At 42.2% G+C, this 24,719-nt stretch overlaps 1 protein-coding gene across 2 annotated transcripts in view; it reads right to left on the reverse strand.

Moving 5' to 3' along the window:
• Window positions 1-19,738, reverse strand: part of Pde5a (phosphodiesterase 5A) — a 131,532-nt gene extending 111,794 nt beyond the window's left edge. The window contains exons 1-2 of one of the 2 annotated variants that reach the window (XM_075981465.1): window positions 19,346-19,738; window positions 1,863-2,451 (exon numbers count right to left, since the gene is read on the reverse strand). In XM_075981465.1, coding sequence (XP_075837580.1) covers window positions 1,863-2,451; window positions 19,346-19,467 — 711 coding nt within the window. In that variant the 5' untranslated portion in view covers window positions 19,468-19,738. Of the gene's footprint in view, window positions 1-1,862; window positions 2,452-18,027; window positions 18,230-19,345 lie in introns of those variants that run through there. The other variant, XM_075981466.1, reaches the window with a different exon arrangement.
• Window positions 19,739-24,719: the final 4,981 nt, after the last annotated feature.

Below are 24,719 nucleotides of genomic sequence, written 5' to 3' on the forward strand. Positions count from 1 at the left end.
CCTATATCTAATAAACACTTAAGAGAAGATGGCAAGACCTTCTAGTCTTGGACTGGAAGAATTAATAAGAAAACATCTCTACTACCAAAATAAATATATTCAACATGGCTTAGCAGTAAAGACCACTTCCTGCTCTCTCCTGGGACCCAGGTCTGATTCCCAGCACATGATCAGTAACTGTAATTCCAGGGTATCCAGCACACTTTTTTTTTTTTTGGCCTCCACAAGAACCAGGAATGCACACAGTACACACATTTCCATGTGGAAAAAAAAACCACTTACCCACATAAAATAAACTGTTTATAAATCTTAAAAATGAGCAAAGGAAATCTGACAACAATTGTTGGAGGATTTGGAGAAGAGGAACCGTATTCACTGCTGGTGGGGTACACATTAGTACAGTCAATATGAAAAGCAACCTGGAGATTCCCTTCCCCCCCCCCCCAAAAAAAAGAAACAGAACTAAATATGACCCAGCTATTTCACTCCCGGGCACTGGCCCAGAGAACTCCATACCCCATCATAGAGATATCTGCACATCCATGTTTCTTGTTGCTCTGTTTACTATAGCAAGAAAATAAAACCAACCAAGAGGCCCACCACCAGATAGACAAGGAAAATCTGGTACACATATAAAATATTAGTCAGTTCTAAAAAATGAAATAAAAAAATTGTATGAAAATGGATGGACAGAGAATTCGTAACATTTACAAGGTCATCCAAGCTCGGGAAGAAAAAAAATACATGTTCTCCTTCATGTGTGGATCCTAACCTACAATGTATACATTACATATGTAAACAAATATACAAATATATGTGTAGGAACATAGAGAGGGAAGAAAAAATAGTAATATTAATGATGATGGACAGGACTGAGTTAAAGGATATAAAGCAAATTTGTTGTGGATAAGGGTATAAAAATAATGGGTGTGAAAGTATAAAACCGAAGCTCCATGGCTTCAGAATGGCTATGCTAATAGAACAGCATTTACTCATTAGATATACAGCGGTAGGGACTCGCCAAGTGTTAGCTTGTGTGATTATGTTAATCTAGCTGCATGATATTTTCATTTGTAAATTTATTATAATGAATTTTTTTTAACTATTTAAAGAAAATAGAAAAATGAGACTAGGCATTGACAGAACTTTCAAAGCCAGCGATGCTGAAACATAAAGTCTCCTACTATCTTTGCAAATAAAAACTCAATACTGAAGGCTGAGGAATACCCATCTCCCAGCGTTTGGTCATCACTTAACAACTGATTAACAACTGAGTAGGACCCCCCTGCCCCCCCCCCAAGAGTACCATCTGATGAAAAGAAAAAAAGGCCAAGCAAAGATGAAAGGAAAGAAAACCAAACTTCGGTGTCAACGGAATTTCAAAAGATGGCAGCCCCTTCTTGAATGCATCCTGAATGAAAGAAGAAGCTTGTTTATTTATTTACTTTGACAAGTTCTGGACCTATCATTTTAGAACCCCAGCTTGAAAATCACAAAGTTCAAATAGAAATAGCCCAGACTCATCAGCATGCAAATATGAGATGCATTTGCTTACATTATATTTAATGGAAAAAGAAAACACTTCTCTCAGTCCCTGCCTGGTACTAAAGTGCTAGGGAAGAAAAACTGGCATTGACAAGCTAGCATATATTTAGTTAATTTTGGTTTTGGTTTTGTTTTGTTTTGATCACCCCAATCCCCTTGAGGACTGGAGATTCGATTCAACGCATAGGCACAACAAGCACTCCACCACTGACTAAGCTACAGCCCTGGCTACATTCCAATCATGCAAATTATCACACCTCCCACCTTCCCACCACTCCTCACAACCATTGCTGGATGCTCTATGCTCCCCTACTTACCTCATAGGCATCTTTGATATTCAAGGGCTCACCAAAAGCTGCCACATGTCCCACAATGCCTTTGTTCCACTCCAAGCGGATACAGTTATTGGACGCTTCCTCCAGGGTCGAACCTTCAGCGACATCAAAGAGGCGGCTGATAAGAAATTTATCTTTGGAGCTGTCCTCACAAACAAGGAATAGGGAATAGCGGTCAGCGGAGATGAGTCCATGGATGTGCAAGAAGATTTTGTGACATAAGGCCGTGACATCCAAATGACTGGAAATGTCTTTTACTAATTCCAAGAGTCTTGAGCACTGGTCCCCTTCGTCACTATCAAATCTTGGCGGGGTTAGTGGCATCTGCTCCTTTTTTCCTGAGTCAGAGAGAAAGCTCACAGCTCCCTCGGAATCCTTGACAACAATGGGTCGAAGAGGCCGGTCAAATTCAGAGGCGGAGATTTTTCTGGCTGGCGCTCCAGAGGTGGCGTTATCTGCATGAGGGCTCTGCTGCTGAGAGCAGGAGCAAGACTCTGTGTGGGCTCGGACGCCTTCCTTGCATGCAGGGATGGTGTGAACTCTCTCTGAAAACCATGCGTTGACCATTTCTCTGCAGACCATAACATGTAGACAGGTTAGATATTTGAGGAAACATAGTAGTACCTTGTAAAACTTCCAAAAATCCTGTCAATGTACAGTTGTAAACACTCTTCAATCTTTCCATATATATACATATATATATATATATGTATATATATGAAAATATGAACACCTCTGTGGATGGCAATTTCTTTCTCCAAGAAGCAAAGTTCCTTTACCACGCGACAGAGGAAATACCGGGGGATTTAACGGCAATTAGCTTAGCTAATGGGGTCTCGACCTGAGTGCCCTCCTCCCTTTAGCTCACTTTGGATTAGGTCTTTCTTTAATTGTCTCATCTCTTTCAGCACAAGCCTTGACTCCGACATTAGATTTTCTGGTGTTATCTTTCTCTTCATAATGTATATTTTGCATTTGTTTTTTCCCCCAACTTGCTCTTTTCACTGTAGACCTGCATACGAGTGATTACTAACAACCTTGCAACAGAGGCCATAGTAGGCTGCCTTGAAATCACCTCCGTCAAGGAGATTAATAACTTACAGTTTTTCCTCAGGCAGATTTGTAGGGCAAAGGCAGAATGTAGCCATATTCCTTGCCAAAACATCACAAGAATGCCTTCCAGCCCAGCTGCTAATATTGTTTCTCTCTGATTCGCCTGGCCTATACGGCTGACTAGTATGGCTGCTTTGCACTGATCTTCAGACAAGCTTTATTTATTAAAACACAAATAATACAGCACTCCAAACCTCTCAAGCTGGGCCTGCACAATCCACATTGCTCTTAGCATTACTATCTTCCAAATTCTACTAAGGTGGCCCAGTAAGCCTTGCTTACAGAAACCAAACGCTTTCCTAGTCCAAAGTCCCAAAGTCATCCATATTCCTCCAAAATCACACTACAGTCAGGCCTGTAAAAGCAATAGTCCACTGCCTGGTACCAATTACTCCCTTAGTTACTTTTCTTTTGCTGTGATAAACACTATGACCAAGTCAACTTATAAAGGAAGGCATTTAATGTGCAGCTTATGGTTTCAGAGGTTTAGAGTCCATTTGGGGTATTATAAGTTTGTAGCCTCCAATTCTGAGTTCTAAACTTAGCATTTGTTATTAATGGGATACATGAGCAATGGTAAGTCACTTTCTTCTTTTGAGTTTCAATTGCATCATCCATAAAACACTAACTACTCCACCCTCTTTTTTTTTAATTTATTTTATTTGCATGGGTTTCTGTCTGCATGCATGTCTATGCACCGTGTGTGCCCCTGGCACCTGTGGAGGTCAGAAGAGGGTATCAGATCCTCTGGAACTGGAGTTCTGGACAATTGTGAGCCACCAGGTGAGTGCTGGGAATTGAACCTGGATCCTCTGAAAGAGCAGTTAGTGTTCTTAACTTCTGAGCCATCTCTCAAGCCCACCCCACTCCCCACCTTCTTAGCAAAAAGTAGAAGACGCATGACTATCTTCAGTGAAGCAAAAGGTCAAAAATACCTGCATGAAGGGAATAACTCCAGCTCCCACCTCAAGACTATGGAGATCAGACGCAGGGCTGACATGGGAGTCAAAGTGGAGATACTGTGGCTTCTCTAGTGGTCAAGCTAGTGCTTGGTAAACGGTTTTTATTAGCACATATGAATTATACACAATAGGGGTTTCATTAGGACACATTCACACATCTTAGAATGCATTACCCTTCTTAACCCTTGCTTTTCTTCTCACTCCTGTTAATCCCTTCTCTTCTCAAGCAGTCTCCTCCCTTGAGAAGTATCACCCTCTCCCCAGCCATCCCACACTCTCTTTGCGGTCCACTGAGTATTGCCTATAGAAGCCTGAGTAAGGGGTTGTTTAATAGAAACATGGGCACAATACCAGTGGTTATACGACTAAGGAAAACATGGCTCCCTCTTCAGACAAGCATAAACTGCATCAGCAGTCTCGGGGAGGGATGGGGCCTCATGAACCCCTCCCTCCTCTGCACCAGTCTGGTGCAGCTCAGAGCTGACATGCAATAACCATGCCACATCCAAAAAGATAGATCCCATAACGATGTTCCCCTCCTCCAGCCCTTACATGCTTCTGCGCCCCTCACTGAAGAAGCAATGCTCCCTGAGCCTTGGAGGGAATGATCTAGACATCCCATTTTGGGCTCAGCTATCAGTGGTCAGTTACTCCCAATGGCTGCTGTGTTGACAAGATAAGACCCCAAAACAGTTTATGTTGTCCGCTGGCCAGGAGATGGTCTTGGATCTAACAGTCAAACTTCGTGTTGCTCCTCAGCTTCTTCACTTTTAAACAGGCAGAAATTCTCCTGAGTCCTTTACCCTTGACACAGGGCTGATGGGCAAGTCAACTTATAGCATGCAAGAAGTCCATAACCTCTGCTCTTAAAGTTAAAATTAAATGTGAGCAGAAAAGATACAGGGGATGTGAGATGACCGAATATAAGATTTGGTTATATCTGGGTCCTTAGTGCCACACTAATGGAGATGACGAACCAAGAAAGGAGCTTCATAAAATCCAGCCAATTAGAAGAGGAGAGAACGAACCCATTGGCAGAGGGACAGGTATGGTTTGGTATATGCGAGCTGCATCCATCATGGACGCTCTGGGCCATGGCCAAAGCAGGCGCTCCAACTGCCATCCTTTCCAGAACACTTCTACTTGGGTTTTCTGTTTTTGTTTTATTTTTGAAGTAGGGTTTTAATTGCATAAAATACATCTGGGGTAAAGGAGATGAAAATCCCCATAGGTGTTTTTACTCTTTGCTGTAAGCACTAATAATTAATAATACACAAGTCTATCCTTACTAATGGCCCTTCAAACCTGCTGAGAGCAATCAGAAAGCACAAGGCTTGAAGTCTTTTAGTTGATTTTAGCTTTACAAGGCTGTGAATAAAAAGACAAACACCTCAAAGAAAGATAGCCAAAAATAATGTAGTGAAAACTGATGCCCAAGATCCTCACGCTAACGTCCCCTCCAAATGGCTCCCTCTCCTCACTAAATTACCTCCCAGTCACTCACTTATCTTGAGACACAGAGCATTCTTACCTCATAAGTGAGCTGCACTGTACACCCATTACAAGTGGCAGAAGTTAGTTTTGCTTTTCAGCTTTTACAGTTTTGTCTTAAAATAACTGAAAAAAACCTGGAAGGCCTCAAAAATCGTTGCTGGCAGCGACTGCCCTCAAGTAACACTAATGGTAAATACGACTTGTGTTTGTCAACTTGTCTATCACGGACGGTGTGCAGGCTTAGTCGGCAGATGCCAAATACGGGAAACACCAAAAGATCCATACTGGTTAGGTGGGGAGAAAGGGAATCAACTGGAAGTTGTCACTAGCAAGCCCTGAGTTCCTGTCTTAAATCTCAACTATTTTTAGAAGACAACTCTAGTCAGAAATGTATTATTCCAAGGCTCCATTCTAGGGACAGCACTCGGCCCCTCTAAGTGTTCATGAAATGCTTTAATATAACAATCAATGTCTTTGAGACATTGTGATTCGTGAAACTCCTTTGTGGTACATTTCACGATGTTGTTACCGTGTGGATAGAGAGCTGAGGAACACATCCCCAGGTTCAAGGCTGGCCAAGCTCGGGCAGCTGTAGTGTACTCCAGGCTCTGAGGCTTGGGTCTTACAGTACACAGAAGGACATGAATCAACTGACTGCTGATTGCAGAAGGTCCAAAGCTACACAGGGAGATAATTAGGAGGTGAGATGTCATGAATTTTTACCGTAACCTCAACAGCTAAAGTTACACGCAAGCAGAAATAAAATGCTATACATTTCATTTTACAGGTCCCCTATGCTTCCTTTAAAAGGATAATTGATAGACTTAATTAATAATTGAACAAATGGTGCCAAACTAGTAATACTTTTTAACGAATACTTAAATAAATTTGAGGTTGGAAACGTGACTCCATTGGTAGAATGTCTGTCTACTGTCTTAGTTAGGGTTTCTATGGCTGCGATCAAACACCATGACCAAAAGTAACTTGGGAAGGGAAGGATTATTTTCAATTACACCTCCAAATAAGAGTCTATCAGTGAGAGAAGTCAGGGCAGGAACTCAAGCAGGGCAGGAACCTGGAAGCAGGAGCTGTGTAGAGGCTACAGAGGGGAGCTGCTTACAGGCTAACGCCCATCTTAGTTCAGCCTCTTTTCTAAGAGCACCCAGGACCACCAGCCCAGGGCTGGCGGTGCTCACAATAAGCTGATCCCTCCCACATCAATCACCAATCAAGAAAATGTTCTACAGGTATGCTTACAGGTCAATCGGATGGGGAAATTTTTCCTAAAATTTCTAAAATAACTCTAGCTTGTGTCAAATTAACATAAAACTAACCAGCACACCTGGTATTCATGAACCCCCAGAACTGCACATAACCAAGCCTAGGGCCATGTCTGTGATGCCTGCTCTGTAGTGGAAGAGGCAGGAGGGATCAGAAGTTCAAGGTCATCTTTGGCTACACCAGGAGGTCAAGGCCACTGTGAGAATAATGAGCCCCTGGCTCAAATAAATAAAACAGAATTCAATTTTACATACATCCTCTTAAGTTTTTACAGATCAGCAATACTATTAAAAATGAAAAATTAAATGGCATGCATTGTGTTTAAACTAAATCTTCATTTTCACTCAGGATTATGTTAAACTTAGAATCTGTAGTTTGTGTTTTTCATTGAACTAGACAAGTTATAGCTCCTCACTAATCATGAGTATTTTTTCAAGGTTTATTATTCTTCATACCTTCTTTCAAGGTATTTTTCTTCATACGATATATTCCGATCACAGTTTCTCCTCCCCATCTTCCACACTTCCCCACCTATCCAAGCTCACACCTTTCCTTTCTCTCTCTCATTAGAAGACAAGCAGGCACTAATAATAATAATAATAATAATATGAAAACAAACAAATCAGAATAAGACAAAACAAACAGAAAAGAGCCCAAGACAAAGCACAAGACACATACAGGTGCTGAGACACACATTCGCACACACAGAGATCCCAATAAAACAAAACCAAACCAAAAACCATAACATATGAAGAAAAGATATGGTAGATTTAAAAAAAAGCGCCAGGACTATGAGACAGAAAAATCCTTCCAAAAATACCATTGAGCTTGTTTCTACCACTTATCATGGGCCTAGTATATTGATAGGACACAGGGAAGCAAAATATCATTCATTTCAAATATGATTTTCTACCAAAGAGAACACACACACAGAGCTGTGTCTCTAAGTAGCTCTATGGAACAGTCATATCACTTTCTATCAAAGTCAAACTGCTTAAAAGGCTTCAAATGTATCACGAGTGTTCTAGATATTTTGATAGGAAAAAAGAAAATATTTTGTCTATGTTTTATAGAATATATCTTAGAATCTATAAAAATAAGGAAACAAAAATTTACAAGACAAAGCAAAATTGTGATATAAACCTAATAACTCTCTTGAATTAAAATATGGATAAAATCTGTTTGCAAAGCAACTAACGGAATGCATCTTACCCTTTTGCCCAAATAATTGTTACTTCTTTAAAGATTTAACTATTTCGCGGGAGACCGGGGTTCGATTCCCCGACGGGGTTCCAAAAAAAAAAAAAGAAAAAAAAGAAAAGAAAAGATTTAACTATTTATGTACACGAGTGCTCTGTCTGCATGTTCTCAGTTCTGTGGGCCAGAAGAGGGCATCGGATCTCATTATAGATAGTTGTGAGTCATCATGTGCTGAGAATAGAACTCAGGGCCCCTGGAAGAGCAGCCAGTGCTCTTAACCGCTGAGCCATCACTCCAACCCCCCAAACAAATACTCTTAAAGAACTTTTTTAACTGAAAATATTCTGCACTTTGGGTGTTTTTCAAAAATTTATTTATTTCCTTTCTTCCTTCTTTCCTTCATTCCTTTCCTCCTTCCCTCCCTCCTACCCTCTCTCCCTCTCTTCCTCCCTTCCTCCTTCCTTCCTTATTTTCTGGACATGTGTGCCTAAGTCAGTGCATCCACAGCACAGACATTCAGGTGCACATAGAGGCCAGAAGAGTGCACCAGATCCCTTGGAACTGGGGTTACCGATGGTTGCGAGCCTCCTGGTGTGGATGCTGGGAACTGAACCCCAGTCCTCTGCAAGAACACCAGATGCTGTCATTGCTCCAGCCCCATACTTAGGGCAATTTTGTTCTAGTATTAAGATCTAATTAAGATCTAATTGCAGTAGCTTAATGACTAGATTTTCAGTCACTTTTTAAAAAGCCGATGACATTAGAGGCTTTTACATTAAAATTATATACAAAATATATTCACAACATATATTCACATTAGCAAAGACACCCCATTATTTAATGGTCTTGTACACTAAAAAAGAAGCTTAGACAAATTCTAATCTCTTCTTGAGTTAGATTCCACACGACATTAAATCTATAAGCTTTAGTTTTTTTCTTAAGTTAAAACTGATAATGAACTTCAGTGTAGATAATGCTATCTGAGGGGCTCTGGTCACACAGAATCAGGACTGAAACCCACACCAACTCTTTCAAAGAATATGACACTAGGTACATAATTTATTCTCCCTGTAAAATATTATTTGCCTCGCACAGTCCAGAAACCTAATTCAATGTGCGTACAGTGATGGCATAACTAACCGAACACGGACTATAGTATTCACTTTAAATCACCTGGTTGTTTAAAGGACGAGAATTTATTCAATTTACTTCAACAGAATAAGAACTATTGCTTCTTCCTCAGTTCTATTTTAGAAATCACCAAGGCTGAACTTGAACGTAAGAAGCTCTTAGTCTTAGCTTCCTCTGGGATTACATGCCCAGCCCTTCATTACTTCCTTTTAAGCACTTAATTTAAAACTACCATTTGGGGCAGGCCAAATGGCTCACCAGGTAAAGGTAACTGTCTCCAAGCATGGGTACCCAGCTTTTATCCCTGGAGCCCACATGATGGCAAGAAACAACTCCCACAATATAACCTCTGACCTTCAAAAACTTACTGCGGTATACTTGTGTATAAACACACACACACACACACACACACACACACGTGTACACACACTAAAATAAATGTAAAAGATCAATTTTTACAGAAACTCTTAACATGAAGAAAAAGAAAATGTTTCAAGATATTTTTCAAATTAAAATTTAAAAATAGATTTTCCACATTAACAATGTGGAGACTCATATACGACATAATTTTCTAAACCATACATAAAGATTATGAGCTAGATATTTAGTTTAATAAAACAATTACAAGAATGAACTTGCCTTCCCATTACTACTAAAAGGATAAAATTATCCAGCCACATATATTAGAAAATACACTGTAGGGCGGTGGTCATTTAATCCCAGCACTCGGGAGGCAGAAGCAGGCAGATCTCTGTGAGTTCAAGGTCAGCCTGGTCTACAGAATTAGTTCCAGGTCAGGCTCCCAAGCTACACAGAGAAACCCTGTCTTGAAAAATTATATATATACAATAATTAACTCAGAAATATTCTATAATATGATAATTCTATAATTCTATACCTGGATATATTTTTAAAACTTGATTAAAAATGCTATAGGTCATTTGAGTATAAGGTGGGCCATTTTACTTCTTCTTCTTCTTCTTCTTTCATTTTACTTATTATCCAACTGAAGGGAAACACTAGGAGTAGGTTGTGGCCAACCCTGGACCTCAAGGATACCCTCAGAGCAGTCCCTTGAGCAATAACTCTTGAGAGAGCTTTTTCTGGGTACCTCAAACAAAACAAAGGGAAGATCTGCAGGTGTGACTAATCCACAACACTCAAGTTCATGTTCATGTTTATAACTATACTATTAAAATGTCATATTTTTTGTTCTTTTCAATGTTTTTTAATCCACCGGTTGTATCAATTAATCACTAGTACCTGAATTAGAAAGTGCCTACTAAGTCCTCTGGCTGGAAAGAATGATTGTATAAAACAATCTCCTAAAATTATTTGTAGGAAAAAAAATACAAAAATAACTCTCATAAAAATAATGTTGGCTATTTTTCCTGCTCTTAGATCCTATTTTATACAGTTTTAGCTACAGGGTTTGCATAATTTGACCTGGATCCGCTACTCAAGCTTGGAAAAATACAAGAATGAAACTGTTTAACTTGAGAAGCTGATGCTGTGTTCTCCTGAGAAGCAAGGAATGTTCGAGCTGGAGGAGCCCGTTAAAGTCAGGGGTGAAGCTGTGGCCTGGCCCTGGCCCCTCTCAGCTCCCATCTCAGCTGGGAGCAAAACCTTAGGGCCTAATTCCTGTTCCAATTACCTTGCTAGAGCCTTACACAATCCCAAATAAGGCTCCGTCAGACCACTGATAAAAAGCCACCTAAGAATGAAGGACACTTGAGGCCTTTTAAAGTATTGTTCTGACTCCTATTTGTCAGGAAAGGGAAATAGCTATCAATGTTTATGATCAAGTTTTAGGTGCAATTAATTCTCAATGTGAGAACCATAAACTACTAATAAAACAAAACACTAGCAGGAAAAAGCAGACAACATGCATTATCTCCTTTCACTGTCCTGAGAACTAATTTACAGAGTTAGTAAACACCATAGCTAAAGCTAATCTCTCAGAAAGATGGATTAGGAATTGACACCTAAGCTTGGCACATATAAGGCTCCAAGTTTCCATAACATAAATGCATTTTAAAGGTTCTTAAATGGTGGGTCTAAACTGAGTGCTGGTGCCAGTCCTTGAAGGAAATCTGGAAATGTGGGGGTACAGACTGGTGTCACAATCTTGGGGTGTTCTTGACATCAGAAATGCTCCTGGCATTAAGTACCTGGGGCCCAAGGAAGCAATTTACCCCAACCTATACGTCTGGGAAACACTTTAGGTGAATAAAAGATTAGCTGGCTATAAGGACAGTACAGGAAACAGGACCTCTGAGGCCCCTCACACCCTCCGTGAGCTTTATTCTGATGGTACATTCTTCACTTGGGTTTGATATGGCAATGAAAGGAACCCTCCACCTAAAGTTCTTCAATCCCCAAGAGTTCTCCTCTGGGAGAAACCGAGAGCAGAGGCAAAGAAAATGCAGAAACGCTTCCAGGTTGGGAGGGTCACCCTGCTTTGTATTTTTCCTTGCGTTCCTATGTGCATGGAAGAATGACATCACTTAAGGGCCAACTTGCCACAATGTGGAAGAAAGTTTAGGAACGGAAACCTAGAGCTAGCTAAGTATGCTGATTGGTTTGCAGTTTAGAAACAGGCGGAATGGCGCTAAGTGGTCATTTATCAGTCTGAAGACTTGAGGACTCAATACATGCATATTTCAAAGAACTACATTTCTATAAAAGTGCTTTAGTTTGGTATTTTCAAAAGGTCATGACTAAGACATAAAAAGGTGGAAGTATGCCATAAATGATTGGAATCACCCACTTATCGCCTTCAATAAGTTAGTGGGAAAGTAAATTTAATATGCAGGCAGACTTCCAATCCCACACGAAAAATAAAATCCAGCCGGACGCACGCCTTTAATCCCAGCACTCAGGAGGAAGAGGCAGGTGGATGGCTGTGAGTTCGAGGCCAGCCTGGTCTACAAGAGCTAGTTCCAGGACAGGAACCAAAAACTACGGAGAAACCCTGTCTCGAAAAATCAAAAAAAAAAAAAAAAAAAGAAAGAAAGAAAGAAAAAGAAAAAAATCCAAAAGTGAGGATGTCATGCTAAAGGTGCAAAGCGCTCCCAGGGCGGGAGCCGGGAGCCGCTGTTGCGGGGCGACATGGAAGAGGCCTTATGGCCAGGGTGTACTGCTCATCGCCACAGCTGGGCTAATGATGCTGCAAGGGGCGTTTAATGACTGCTGCCAATTTGCATTTGATTGTAGTTTTATCATTCTGTTCATAATTCACTTAAAATGCAATTTAGGACTGCAGTTGCACAAATGTTGTAGCTACGATTAAATTATACCTATCTACGTCGAGTTGACTTTTAAAAGTTCCACATTGGGCTACACATTAAAATGAAAAGATGGGGGTGGTGGTGACTCACCCCAGGGCTCAGAAGGCTGAAGCAGGAAGAGGACAAGGAACCTGAAGCTACATAGAGAATTCTAGAAAAGCCCGCCACACAGAGAAAGGTTCTAAAAAAATAAAGGGGGGGGGGGGAGCGGGGAGGATCAGCACCAGATCCGGCACCTGGCACACTGGCTCTGTCCACATTACTTTAACAATCCCTCCTCTTCCCTCCCTTTTCTTCTCCCCTCCCCCACAGCCCTTTCCATAAAGGAAAACTGAGAACTGTGTAGCTCCTGCCCTACTAAAGCAATCGAACTTCCCTACTTTCTTGGATCAGTGCAGAGAAGGCAGATGAACCCAGTAAAGGGGAGTAGCACGGGGAGCATCGCTAAGGCTAAGAAGGTGTCCTGTTAACAGCGGAAGTTTAAGACTCACTGAAGAGGAATTTTGCCAGCACCCAAAGATGAAGTTCAAGGCCAACAGATAAATGGGCAAGGCAAAGACAGACAGGCAAACAGACTCTTAACAAGATTATCTGATCAGGTGAACACCTGACCCAATCCCTGGGCATTCCAATGAAGTCAGTTCTATCTGGGCCGAGGTAGGGTTTTGTCATATGAGAACAAAAACTCCCTAACTACTACACCAGACATCAGAAAGAAAGCCCTTATCTAACAGGGGTGGGGCTTGTTTTATTTATTTATTTTGTTTGATTTATGCTACAAATTGAGCCCAAGGCCTCTGATATGAGGTGTATATTACTTAAATTTAAAACAATGGATTCTATAACTATAAAATTCATTGTCCCCCTCTTCCCCGTCCCTCTCTGTGTGTATCTGAGGGTTAAATTATTTTATTAGTTCAAAGGAATAGGATATTTTCTTACATTCTTACATAGGAATTCAACAGAGAATACAGATGGTGTATATATAGAGATGTATACAGATAAATATATTTATCACTAAAACATCAAATGACAGTCAATTTCCTCCAAAGTTTAAGAATGCCCCCCACCCACACACCCCAAAACAAACACACACTTCTTTATTCAGAGGTCATTTTATCAAAGAAGATAGTAAGGATGGCACATGGTAAACAGGAAAAAGAGAAGGAGGAAGAGAAGGAGAAGGGGAAGAAAGAAAAAAAAAAGCTAAGCAGTGGTAGCACACACCTTTAGTTCCAGCAGGGAGATAGAGGCGGCAGATTTCTGAGCTCTGAATTCAAGGCCAGCCTGGTCTACAAAGCAAGTTCCAGGGCAGCCAGGGCTACAGAGAGAAATCATCTCAAAAAAAAAAAAAAAGAATTCAAACAGTATGTCCATTACAAACTCAAGCCCATAGAAATGGACATATGTTTTAAAGGCTTTAAGATAGTTTTTATTCTATTTGTCAACAAGATTCTTAGAAACTTAACACTCAGTTTGTTTTGAGTAATTTAATACTCAAGTATTTGATTGGAAATGCTTACAAAGTCCTACCATTCACTGAAAATGAAGAAAGTCCTATAAAAATAAATGAATAATGATAGCATTTAAAACAAAATGAGACTACCAAGTCAGCAAAAATGATTATAGAACTAAATATCAAATGAATGAGTCATGTGGCGAGACTCTCCGGTTTCATTCCTATGCCTACAGCTCTCGGGCACTCACTCCTGGGAGTCTCACACCAAAGCTGCTCCCCAGGCACATAGATGGCTTTGACACCAACACCAACAACCTGCACCTGTATCTGGGCCTCCAAACTAAAGTTCCAGAAAGTACTGTACAGTGCGCAGCTCATCTGCACCCTAAACTCAGGAACGAAGCATTTTCAACTCTGAATGACCAATCAACCCACTGATTTGTTTGATTGTTCCATGGCTTACTAACAAATTTTTCATCCTAGGAAGGAATGTTTTTTATCCTACACTCGGCTCAGAAAACAACAACAAAAACAAATGCAACACGAAAACCACAATTGAAAATTTAATAAACTCTGCTTAGGCTAGAAACAAATACTGCCCAGTTCTGTGTAGTCTTTGCCCCTTACAAAGGAAATCATTCTGGAGCATTATGGAAACATCCACAGCAGGGGGAGCGAGCCAGTAATTTGTTTCCAAATACAATGGAAGGGGAGCATCTTCGCAAACCACATCCTCTGCCGTTGATAAGGGCTGAATGTGTAACTTTATGCAGTTTTTTTAAAAGTTTACCTTAAAAGAAACAATGTCAGAGAACAGAGATCATCTGTGTAGGTGGGATTAGTTGAAGGGCAATTTGGGGCTGGCCCTACACAAAGTTCACAGATGGGACACTAACTTGTCTATGGTGCTGCGGGTTGCAGATACAATCCCTAACACCATGAAAAAATAAATCTTGTTTTGTCGAATAAGAAAAACACCATTGTTTCCTAATCTTAAACTACTGTGGACATGATATCACGAAAATATTGACAGTTTCTTTGGATTTTTCAGATCCCAAACTGGAAAAGACTATAGATTTTACAAGCTTATCTCAGTTTACATTGTACATGGACATCACTTTACTTCAATAAAGGCATCGATGAACTAATACTGCATAAAATATACGCATATTTACAAATCTTGATCGTGTACTTTAGGATCTGAGACGGATCTAGAAGTCTGAAATGAAAGCGTTACAGAGAAGAGGGCAACGAGAAATAGCTGTTGTTCCAAGGGCTTCTATGGATTCTTCTAGATGAGAAGAGAAGGTTATCAGAGAGCATCCAGGAGCCTAGAAGGCAGGCAGCGCGGGCGTAGAGAGCACAGCACAACACAAGAAAACTGTCCGTTACTGCATGAGAATCACTGCTATAAATACATAAACACACACCCATAGTCACACTCAAGACTGGGCAAATGCTCTGAAGAACTTAGTATTTCCAATACCGTTGTCTAAAAAAATACGCATAGTAAATATTTCTCTGAAGGCCGAAACAGTTTCCATTCCTATGTAACTGCAGAAAGAGGGAGTTTTAAGGATGGGTAGCAATATGTATTTTATAGCCTCCATATAAGTTTAACGAATGTACCTTACAAATAAAAATGTTACATCTTTTAGAAATGAAACAGGAACCAGGCATCGTGGCCTGTGCCAATACCAACTATTTAAATATTTGGAAAGCCGAGATAGATTCGGCCTGAGCTACACAGTGAGTTCAAAACCATGGGACGACTTAATGAGACCTTACCTCAAAATTTCGAGTGCTGGGTATGATATAGCTCAATTGGCAGAGCCTTTGCCTTGCGTGCGGAAGACCATAGCTAATTCCCACAACTACACCAAGAAAAATAAATACAAAAAAGTCAAGGAGAGAAGAACGAAGAATCCCAACGGCAGGACCTGGGGACTCAACTACTTCAGCCCCGCTTTGTGGTGTCAAGTGTGTCACAGGAGGCGGCGAGGACCTGTAAAACTTCTGTTTCTGGACTTTGATCCAACCTGCCATAAAACTTGTCCTCACTTAAATCTCCTGTTTCCACTGGAGGCCAAATATTCTCAGGCTCTGGCCTGGCAAACAAACAATAAAATGCATCCATCTTACCCCTTCAGTACTAAACGACTTAAAGCATCATCCACAGTCGTAGACCCGATTAGTAACTAATGAAAGGTAACACTATTCCAATATGCTCTCAGGAATAACAGCAGCTGCTGGGAGGCTTTAGCACCATGAAGGCTGTCTTTGTAAACGGCTACACATTAAAGCCTCCAATTAACTCAGTCCTGAAGGATTCCCAGTAGTTTAGGATAGCGAGGGTGGGAGGTGTGCGCTAGTCCTTTACTAGAAAAGCAAAGACAATTTTCATGCTAATAGACCATGTTACACCTCGTTCAACTTTCACACTCCGATTCATGTAAATGGTTTGTGACCATTAAGAAGCATTCATCCATTCCTTTGCTGGAGAATATAGCCATTAATACAGATGTGGCTACGTATTTGAAGAGACTTTTAAGGGGAAAAAAAACCAACTTGACAACCTCACTGCTATCAAGGCCAAGCCAGATTAAGAGGTGTATGAAAACCCAGAATGCCAGGAGTTTCATTATGTTCCGGGACTACGCTTCGATGCAGACAATTGGGCTTGGCGAAAGGAGGATATATCATACATTTGTGCCACGTGACAACAATTAATAAATGCAGAAACATTTCTAGCAATAAGCCCGATTTCTACTGCAGATGGGCATTCTAAATGAATCTAAATTCATTTTAAGCTTTTAAACACGCCACATGCCTCTCTGTAGACTCACATACACTTTTTACATATGCACATATGTTTTTTTATACTTACAAAGCACAACAAAATGACGCAGGCTCTAGTTTAAAAAGAACTGTGCTGTAAACTTAACATGGCTAAAATGAACACAATAAACTTTTATCTCAACAATTATCTCAACAATGTGAAGCACATTAACCCTTGTAGTCTGTCTTTTTTTTTAAAAAAAAAGAATAATCAAGTGGTGTCCAGCTTCCTATGCTTATATAAAAAGCCTTCAGCTAATATCGCCAGCAAAAAGCCGAACTTCAATTCCACGAAGAACGACCAAGGGCTGCACAAAAATTCCTAGAGTATTATTCTTTATGCTAATAACTTTCTCAACTTCTCAAAATGAAGGCCTTTAAACATTTTACACTGTCATCTCATTTTCCAAGTTTTACTCAGAGAGAATCAAATAATGCCCTAACTGGAAACGGTTTTTTGGAGTCTCCGACTATCTAAATTTTACAGTAAGCACTGTAATTGAGATTTTAATCGTATTCCACTTGAGAGAAAAAAAAGTAATAGCAAATGTATTGAGACTGTTTAGACTTTCAAATACAATGTTGCTGTGCTTTCAAGGTTTTTGGAAGGTTTGAGAGTGTTCTCTCCTAGGACTAGTCAAAAACCTGCAAGTAAACCGTCCAAAGTTTGTCTTCAAAGCAGAGAGGGGAACCAAAGAATGGGACGCTTCTGCGGTGTTTTTAGACAAGCTGTCTTACTCTGTCCTCTATTAACAACCCGTCTAAAGGACACCTCCAAAGCATTCTTTAAAACTCAGCCCTGTTCTCTAGCCCCTCCCCATTTCCTGTGCTCTAATTCAAAGGGAGCAGAGGGTGAGAAAGTGCAGAGACAGGACACCGGGGACAGATGGTCTCAGAGTCGCTAGTGACCCTTGGAAACTGTTGGTTCACAGCAATCGATAATTCTAGCTCGAGATGGTTTGTCTATCTTGGTGCCTCTGCTCAAACACCCAGTAACGTTTTAAAAAGAAATCGCTCTCCCTTCGGAGGTATCATCTGATCGCTCTAAACTCACAGATTGAAGGAAGAAGGCACTATGGGGGAGGGGGATGGAATGAAAGGAGGGGTGGGTACTCAGAGCTTATCTGGGTTCTCCGGGAGAGGATGGCTCAGAGATTAAAAGTTAGGCTCACAAGCAAAACGTCCAAACTGTTCAAAGTGACTACTGCGTGGGAAAAGGGAAAACTGACCCCCAACAGTATCTCGGAGAGAAAGCAAGAAGAGACACAAAATCACACTGCCCTTTTACTCCCGCAGGTGTGCTGAGTGCCACCTCCAACCCTGGCGACTCCCGCACCCCTCCCCAGGCAAAGTGGCCAGTGGGATGTTGAAGGAAGTACCTCGTTTTGTCTCCAAAGGGCAACATAGCAAACGTGGGACTCTGGTTTCCGAACTCCTCGGAAGGTGGACTCGGGAGATTCTCGGGGCCGGAGGAGTTCCGTGGGTGCCCGGCTGGCTCCCCTACGGTCCGTGCCTCCTCTTCGCAGCGGGTCGCCGGCTGCGGACCCCGCGTGGCGTCGCCCCCTGGCGGGCAGCGCCGGGCCGAGTGGCGGCCGCGCACAGGCGAGTCCCCGCTGGCTTGTCCACCATCCCCGCCCGGCGAGAGTCGCCCTCCCGGCTCGGGCGGCCAGCACCAGCTGCTCGACGGCCGTTGCCCCAAGGCGCCGGTGGCGGGGCTCCAGCCCCTTCTCCAAAGCAGAGCTTGTTAGTTCAGCCCAGGTCGGGGCGCGGGAGATGAGCGCGCGCGCGGGCTTCGAGGCGACTCCTCGAGCTTCGGGGGGACCCGCCCGCCCGCCACGCACTCTGCTCCACCCTCTCGTCCCTCGGTTCCACTCTCAAGTCCTCGCGCGCCCCGACTGCCCCTGCTGCAGTCGGCTCCTGGAGGACAGGCTCCCTCCTCCCCGCCCTCCGCGGCGGCCTCCCGGCGCTTGGCTCGCGACCAGGAAGAGCTGGCCTCTGGGGTGCCCGGGGCCCCGGGCCCCTGAGTCCGCCCCAGCCGCCACCCAGCCCCCCCGCGCGCCCTTTGTGTGCGCGCAGCAAAGCTCCTGGAAGGACCTCGTAGCGGCGCCGCAGCTTGCGGCGGGATGATCCGGGGACTGCCTGGGGATCCAAGGAGATAGTCCTCCCTGGGGCGACCCGGGCACGCTGCTGCTCCCGGGCTTCCCGGTGGCCTGGTCCCGATCCCCCCGGCTTCCCCGCCCCGCCAGGGTCAGAGAGAGCGGGGCAGGGGAGGAGCGCGGCCACAGGGACGCGCCCGCAGCGGTGCTTCCGGAGCCGCTGGGAAGGGGGCTCTGGCTTGTTTTGGTTTTGCTAAATCGGTTTTAGGGGGAAACCGGGAGGGTAGAGGGGGCTAGGGGCCGGGTGGGAAGGCCCGTGAGCGTGCGTGAAAGTAATCTTACTCCCAGGCCGGCTATACATTTTTGTTTTTAACTTCGTGGGCAAGTCTATCTAATCCGACGCCTCAGTTTTCAACCGTGCTCGCTCCAAGTCCAGGACTCCAGTCCGCACTGGGACCGAGAAGCTACTTCAGAAGCAAAGGGCCTGGGAACCGGGATTGTTTAATGTTGAACCAAAGGGGAAAATTGAATGGGTAAAAAAGATAAGCCCTAGGTCACGCTTCACGCCCCTGGCCGTGTCCTTTGTGGATCCTCTTCTTACCTGGTGGCTTTTCTAACAAAGTAAGAGAAGGTAAAGTCCCGGTGGTCATCCAGCCACGCTTCCACCCAGTCCTGGTCCCGCTGCTGCTTCGGCTGCACGGAGCTGGGGCCGGCTCGTTCCATGGTGTGTGCCGTGCGTCTCAGTGGCTCCCGGGTGCAGGATTTCCACCCGGCCGGGTCCCTCTCTCGGAGGAGCGGGACAGTGCTCGAGACCCTCCCCTTTTGCCTGGCTTCAGGTCGGCACTCCTCCCGCGAAGCCGCAGGGCCGCGGGCAAGTCGCCCAGCACGCCCTGCCCCGCCCCTCCAGGTCCCCGACGTTCCCAGGTGGCGGGTGCCCTCGTTGGGGTCCCACGGAGACCGGCTTTCTGCATCTGCCGCGGCTCTGACTGGCGAGCTCTCCGGAAGCCAAGTGGCCCGAGCTAGGAGAAATCCAGACAGCCCGCTGGGGTGCGCTGTGGGCCGAGACAGCTTCCATCTGCTCGCAAAGGTGCCGGTGGGCATGCATGCAAGGCCCAACTGAAGGAAGGGGAAGATAACACATTGAGGACCCACGCTGAGTCCAGAACGAAGGAGGCAGGGGGGAACGTTAACCAGGGTGTTTTCCTCTTAGTAGTACAATGACAGCCCCATCTTTTTTTTTTCTCTCTCCATAAAGCAGCTCCTGGTGGAGAGGACCCAGAACTCACGCCCCTCCCAGGAGCACTCCAGTCACTCCAAGCACTCCTACCAGGGACCCCACAGGCTAGGGAGAGAACTGAGGTACAAACCACCAGGAGAAACCAGCAGATGCGGAATGGTGTAACCTCCAACAAAACCACACCCTTCCTTAATTTCCTTAATGCTAACGTCAGTTGTGAAGTGTGTTGGTTCATTATAGCAAAGACCCTCCTTTTGAAAGTGCAAGATTGGGGATGGGCACAGGACAAAAAAAAATTACAGCCATCTGTCCTTGCCTGTGAATTCTGAAAATAAGAATACCTCTGCACGATAATGCTGACTTAAGAACACTAACAATAACTACCCATGTACAACTGAGAACACCCAATGAAGTTAATGTAAAACTTATTCATTTATATTTAACTGACATCAATACCTCAACAAAGCATTGTCTTAGGTTTCTAGGTTTGTGAAAAAACACGATGATCAAAGCAACATGTGATATATTAGATTTTAAAGTGGCTGTGCTCTCCTGATATGTTAATGCAGTACTAATTACTAATATTGGTTATGCTCAGAGAATGGGGACTTTCCCCTCATTGGTGAGTGTTCTCTGTATACTTCCCCTCCTATCCACACATTCCTCCTACCAAGAAGTCACTTAATTTAAAACTAAACTCGTTGGAATAAGAGTTAGAAATTGGACCTCGACTGCTCGTGCCCCCATCCACAATTCACACTGAAACTTAACTCTGGAAACTGGAGAGCTGACACTGTGGTTAAAAGTTCTTGCTCCTCTTCCATAGGTTGGGGTTCAGTTCCCAGACTTCTTTTGCTGATTTTGCTCCTTCCCTCTCTCATTCTTCCCTCTGTCCTCTGCCGTCTCAACACCTCCAAGCCTGACCTATGGTGGACAGTCATCTTTGCCTAATAAATTGCCCCTCCTATCTTCCATCAGCCCTGGTGCCATATCCACACCCACAGGACCGACTTTACCTGACCAACCTCACATCACTCAGCTCCTTCATGGGCCCAGCAGGACAAATTATTACATCAAACATAAAACCAAAGGAAAGAACTTCACGTTCACAAGTCACATTGCAAATACAATATGAACAGTCAAGACACTATGTGCCCCAGAAAACACACTAGTCCTATGGAAATGTTTCCTAAGTACCGAAATGAACTTCAGGTACAAAATTTAAAAGGATAGCCATAAACTTAAACCATAAACATAAAATTAAAGATATTTAAAGAACTTTAAGGGGATAGCAATAAATGCCTGAGTGATGTCTAAAAAAATATAAATATAGGCTTGAAGGAAATTTACAGACTTAAATTTTAGGACTTAAAATCAGAATCAAACATTCTGATAGCAACATTGAAGAAAAATCAAGCTAAAATGAAAATAGAACTACAAAACAAAATAACCCAACTAAAGAACTCAAGAGACAGTCTTACAAGCATAATGGATCAAATAGAAGAAAAAAATATCAGTGCTTGAATATAAAATATAGGAACTAGACCAAAAAAGCAAAGACTATGAAAAAATTTAAACCACAAAAAAGGAATGTGCAGAAACTGTGACACTATGGAAAAACCAAATCCTTGAAGCTTTAGACATAGATTAGGAAAAAAAAAAATTCCAGACCAGTAGCATAGAGCAGATATTCAGCAAGATCATAGAAGAAAACTTTTCCATACAGAAAGAAACATACAGATACAAGAAGTACACAAAACCTCAAGTAGATAAAGCTATAAAAGAAACTCCCCACATCAAAACACTAAATACTGGAACAAAAAAAAAGTACTATTGAAACTACAAGAGAGAAAAGAACAAGCGCAAGGCATATGTAAAGAGAAACCCATCGGAAAAACAGCTTATTTCTCAATGCAAACTTCGAAATCCAGAAGATCCTGGGTCAATGCACTCCACATTCTAAAAGACCTTGACTGCCAACATAAACTTCTATACCCAGCAAAACTATTTGCATAGTAAACAACCTTAAAAAATTCATATCCACCAAAACAATCCTACAAAGAATGTTAGAATCAATCCTTGAGACTAAGGAGAAAAATTATCATGGCCAAGATACTCTACAAAGACAACAAACAAAGCTATAATTAATGAAATGCAATACAGGACTAAACACACACACACACACACACACACCCCACAACAACAACATCGACAACTGTTGCAATGGGTTTTTTGGTATTGGTTTATTTATTTATTTATTTATTTTTGGATTTTTTTCGAGACAGGGTTTCTCCATAACATTTTGGTTCCTGTCCTGGAACTAGCTCTTGTAGACCAGGCTGGCCTCAAACTCACAGAGATCCGCCTGCCTCTGCCTCCCGAGTGCTGGGATTAAAAGCATGCACCACCACCGCCCGGCTTTTTTTTTTTTTTTTTTGAGACAGCGTTTCGTTTTAGTTTTAGTTTTTTTGGTTTCTTGATGTCTTGGAACTAGCTCTGTAGACCAGGATGGCCAGGAACTGACAGAGATCTGCCTGTCTCTGCCTACCAGTGCTGGGATTAAAAGCATGAGCCACAACCACCCTACATAGGTAACCTCTTGGAAGAGGGGGTGAGAAGGCACAGAATCAACGATGCAGACTCAGCGAGCCAGCTGAAAACCGAAAGCTGGCTCTTTCATTGAGGGTATGGGTAGCCCTCTTACACTCCCTCCCAGAACCCAGGGGTGGTGCCAGTTTGGCATGCTGTGTTGTCTCTCTCTCATTGGCCCAGGTCATCGTGATGTCAGATGTCGCTGGCCCGGAGCCAGCTGTGACCCTCCTCCTACAAACAACAATATACACATACTTTTCCTGTTTTTTTTTGTTTTGTTTTTGTTGGGGGGGGGAGTCATTTTATTTTGTTTTGATTAAGACAGGGTCTCATTATATAACCTTGGCTGGCCTGGAAAAACTATGTAGACCCAGCTGACCTCTAACTCATAGAGATAATTTGCCTCTGCCCCCAGAGTGCTGGGATTAAAGGCATGTGCCTCCACACCCAGCCACATGAGCTTCAGTAATCGTTCAGTATTTATTATTAATGGCCTAGACTCTTCAATCAAAAGACCTGGATGGACTAAGAAACAAAGTCTGTCTTCCTGTTTTTTACAAGAAACTCAGCTTAAAAGATAGAAATCACCTTAAAGAGAAAGGATGGGAAAAAAGTATTCCAAGCAAATGGGACCAGGAAGCAAGCCTATGCTGGCATCCTGTTACCTCAAAAAATGAATTTCAAACTAAAACAAATCCGAAGAGACAAATAAGGGTACTTTATTCCAATGAAGAGAACAATTAATAGAGAAACATTATAATATTAAACACATAATCACCAAAATACAGTGGGTCCAATTTCATAAAACGTCTACTACTGAGAGTTGAAGACACAGATCAACACCAATACTGTAATAGCAGGTGGTTTCAACACACCTCCTTCTCCAATAGAGAGGGCATCTGAACAAAAAGTAAGCAGAGAAACTTTAGAAGCTTTAGAATTAAATGACATCTTACTTACATCAAATGGACTTAATACACCAAAGAATACATGTTATACTCAGTAGCCTATGAAAACATCTCTGAAAAAAACAGATCCTGGGAGACAAAACCAACTCAGAAAAAGTGAAGTAATTCCATGGATCCTATACAACCATTATGCAATAAAACTTTAAGTCAACAGCAAACAATCCCTGATAAAAGTACAAAAGTACATGGCACTTAAACAACTTGTTCCTGGAAGGTCAATGAGTGAAAAAGAAACAAGGAAAAATATAAAGAGATACCTGGAACTAAATTAAAATAAAACAACAATACAACAAAATTTTTGGGACACATTAAAAGTGATTCTAAAATGGAAATGTCTAGCTCTAAGTGCTTATGTTTAAAAAAATCAGAAAAAGCATAAATAAATGACTTGATGATGCAACTCAAAAATAAGAACAAACTAAACCTAAAAACAGGAGATGGCAAGAATTAAAGCAAAAATCAATGAAGTAGAAACAAACAATCCAAAGAAACAATGACTCTAAGTATTGGTTCTTTGAGACAATAAACGAAATCAACAGATCCTTAAGCCAACTAACCAAAAGAAAGAATGACATGACCCAAATTAATGAGGAAACATTATAGAAGATAAAAAATAATCAGAATATTGTAAGGAAATAATTTTAAAACCTACTCTAATAAGTTGAAAGATCTAAAAGAAAAGAATGGATTTCTTGATTCATCTATGTTACTAAAATTAAGCCAAGGGAAGAAAAATGTGAACAAATCATCACAAATGAAGAGGTAGAAACAGCAGTACGAAGCACTTTAATGAAAAATAATCCCAGGCCCAGACAGAGTCAGAGCACAATTCTACCTGACCCTCAAAGAAGATTTAAAACAAATACTTCTATAATTATTCAAAAGGAAAGACAGACAGACAGAAAGAACCTGAAAGAACATGCCTTAACTTTTCTACAAGAGAACATTATTCTAACACCAAAACCAGATAAAGACACAAGTGCAAGCAAAGCCCTACAGACCAATATTCCTGGTGAATACAGATGCAAAACTCCTCTATAAACACTAGCAAACAGAGTACAGGCACCTACCAAAATCCTTCACCACCATGAAGATGATCCCAGAAGAGATGCAGCGATAGTTCAACATACACAGACTTAAAGACAAAAGTCACATGATCATTGCGTTAGATGCAGAAA

The sequence above is a fragment of the Microtus pennsylvanicus genome, chromosome 7, assembly GCF_037038515.1.
Source record: "Microtus pennsylvanicus isolate mMicPen1 chromosome 7, mMicPen1.hap1, whole genome shotgun sequence".
NCBI classification, from domain to species: Eukaryota; Metazoa; Chordata; class Mammalia; order Rodentia; family Cricetidae; genus Microtus; species Microtus pennsylvanicus.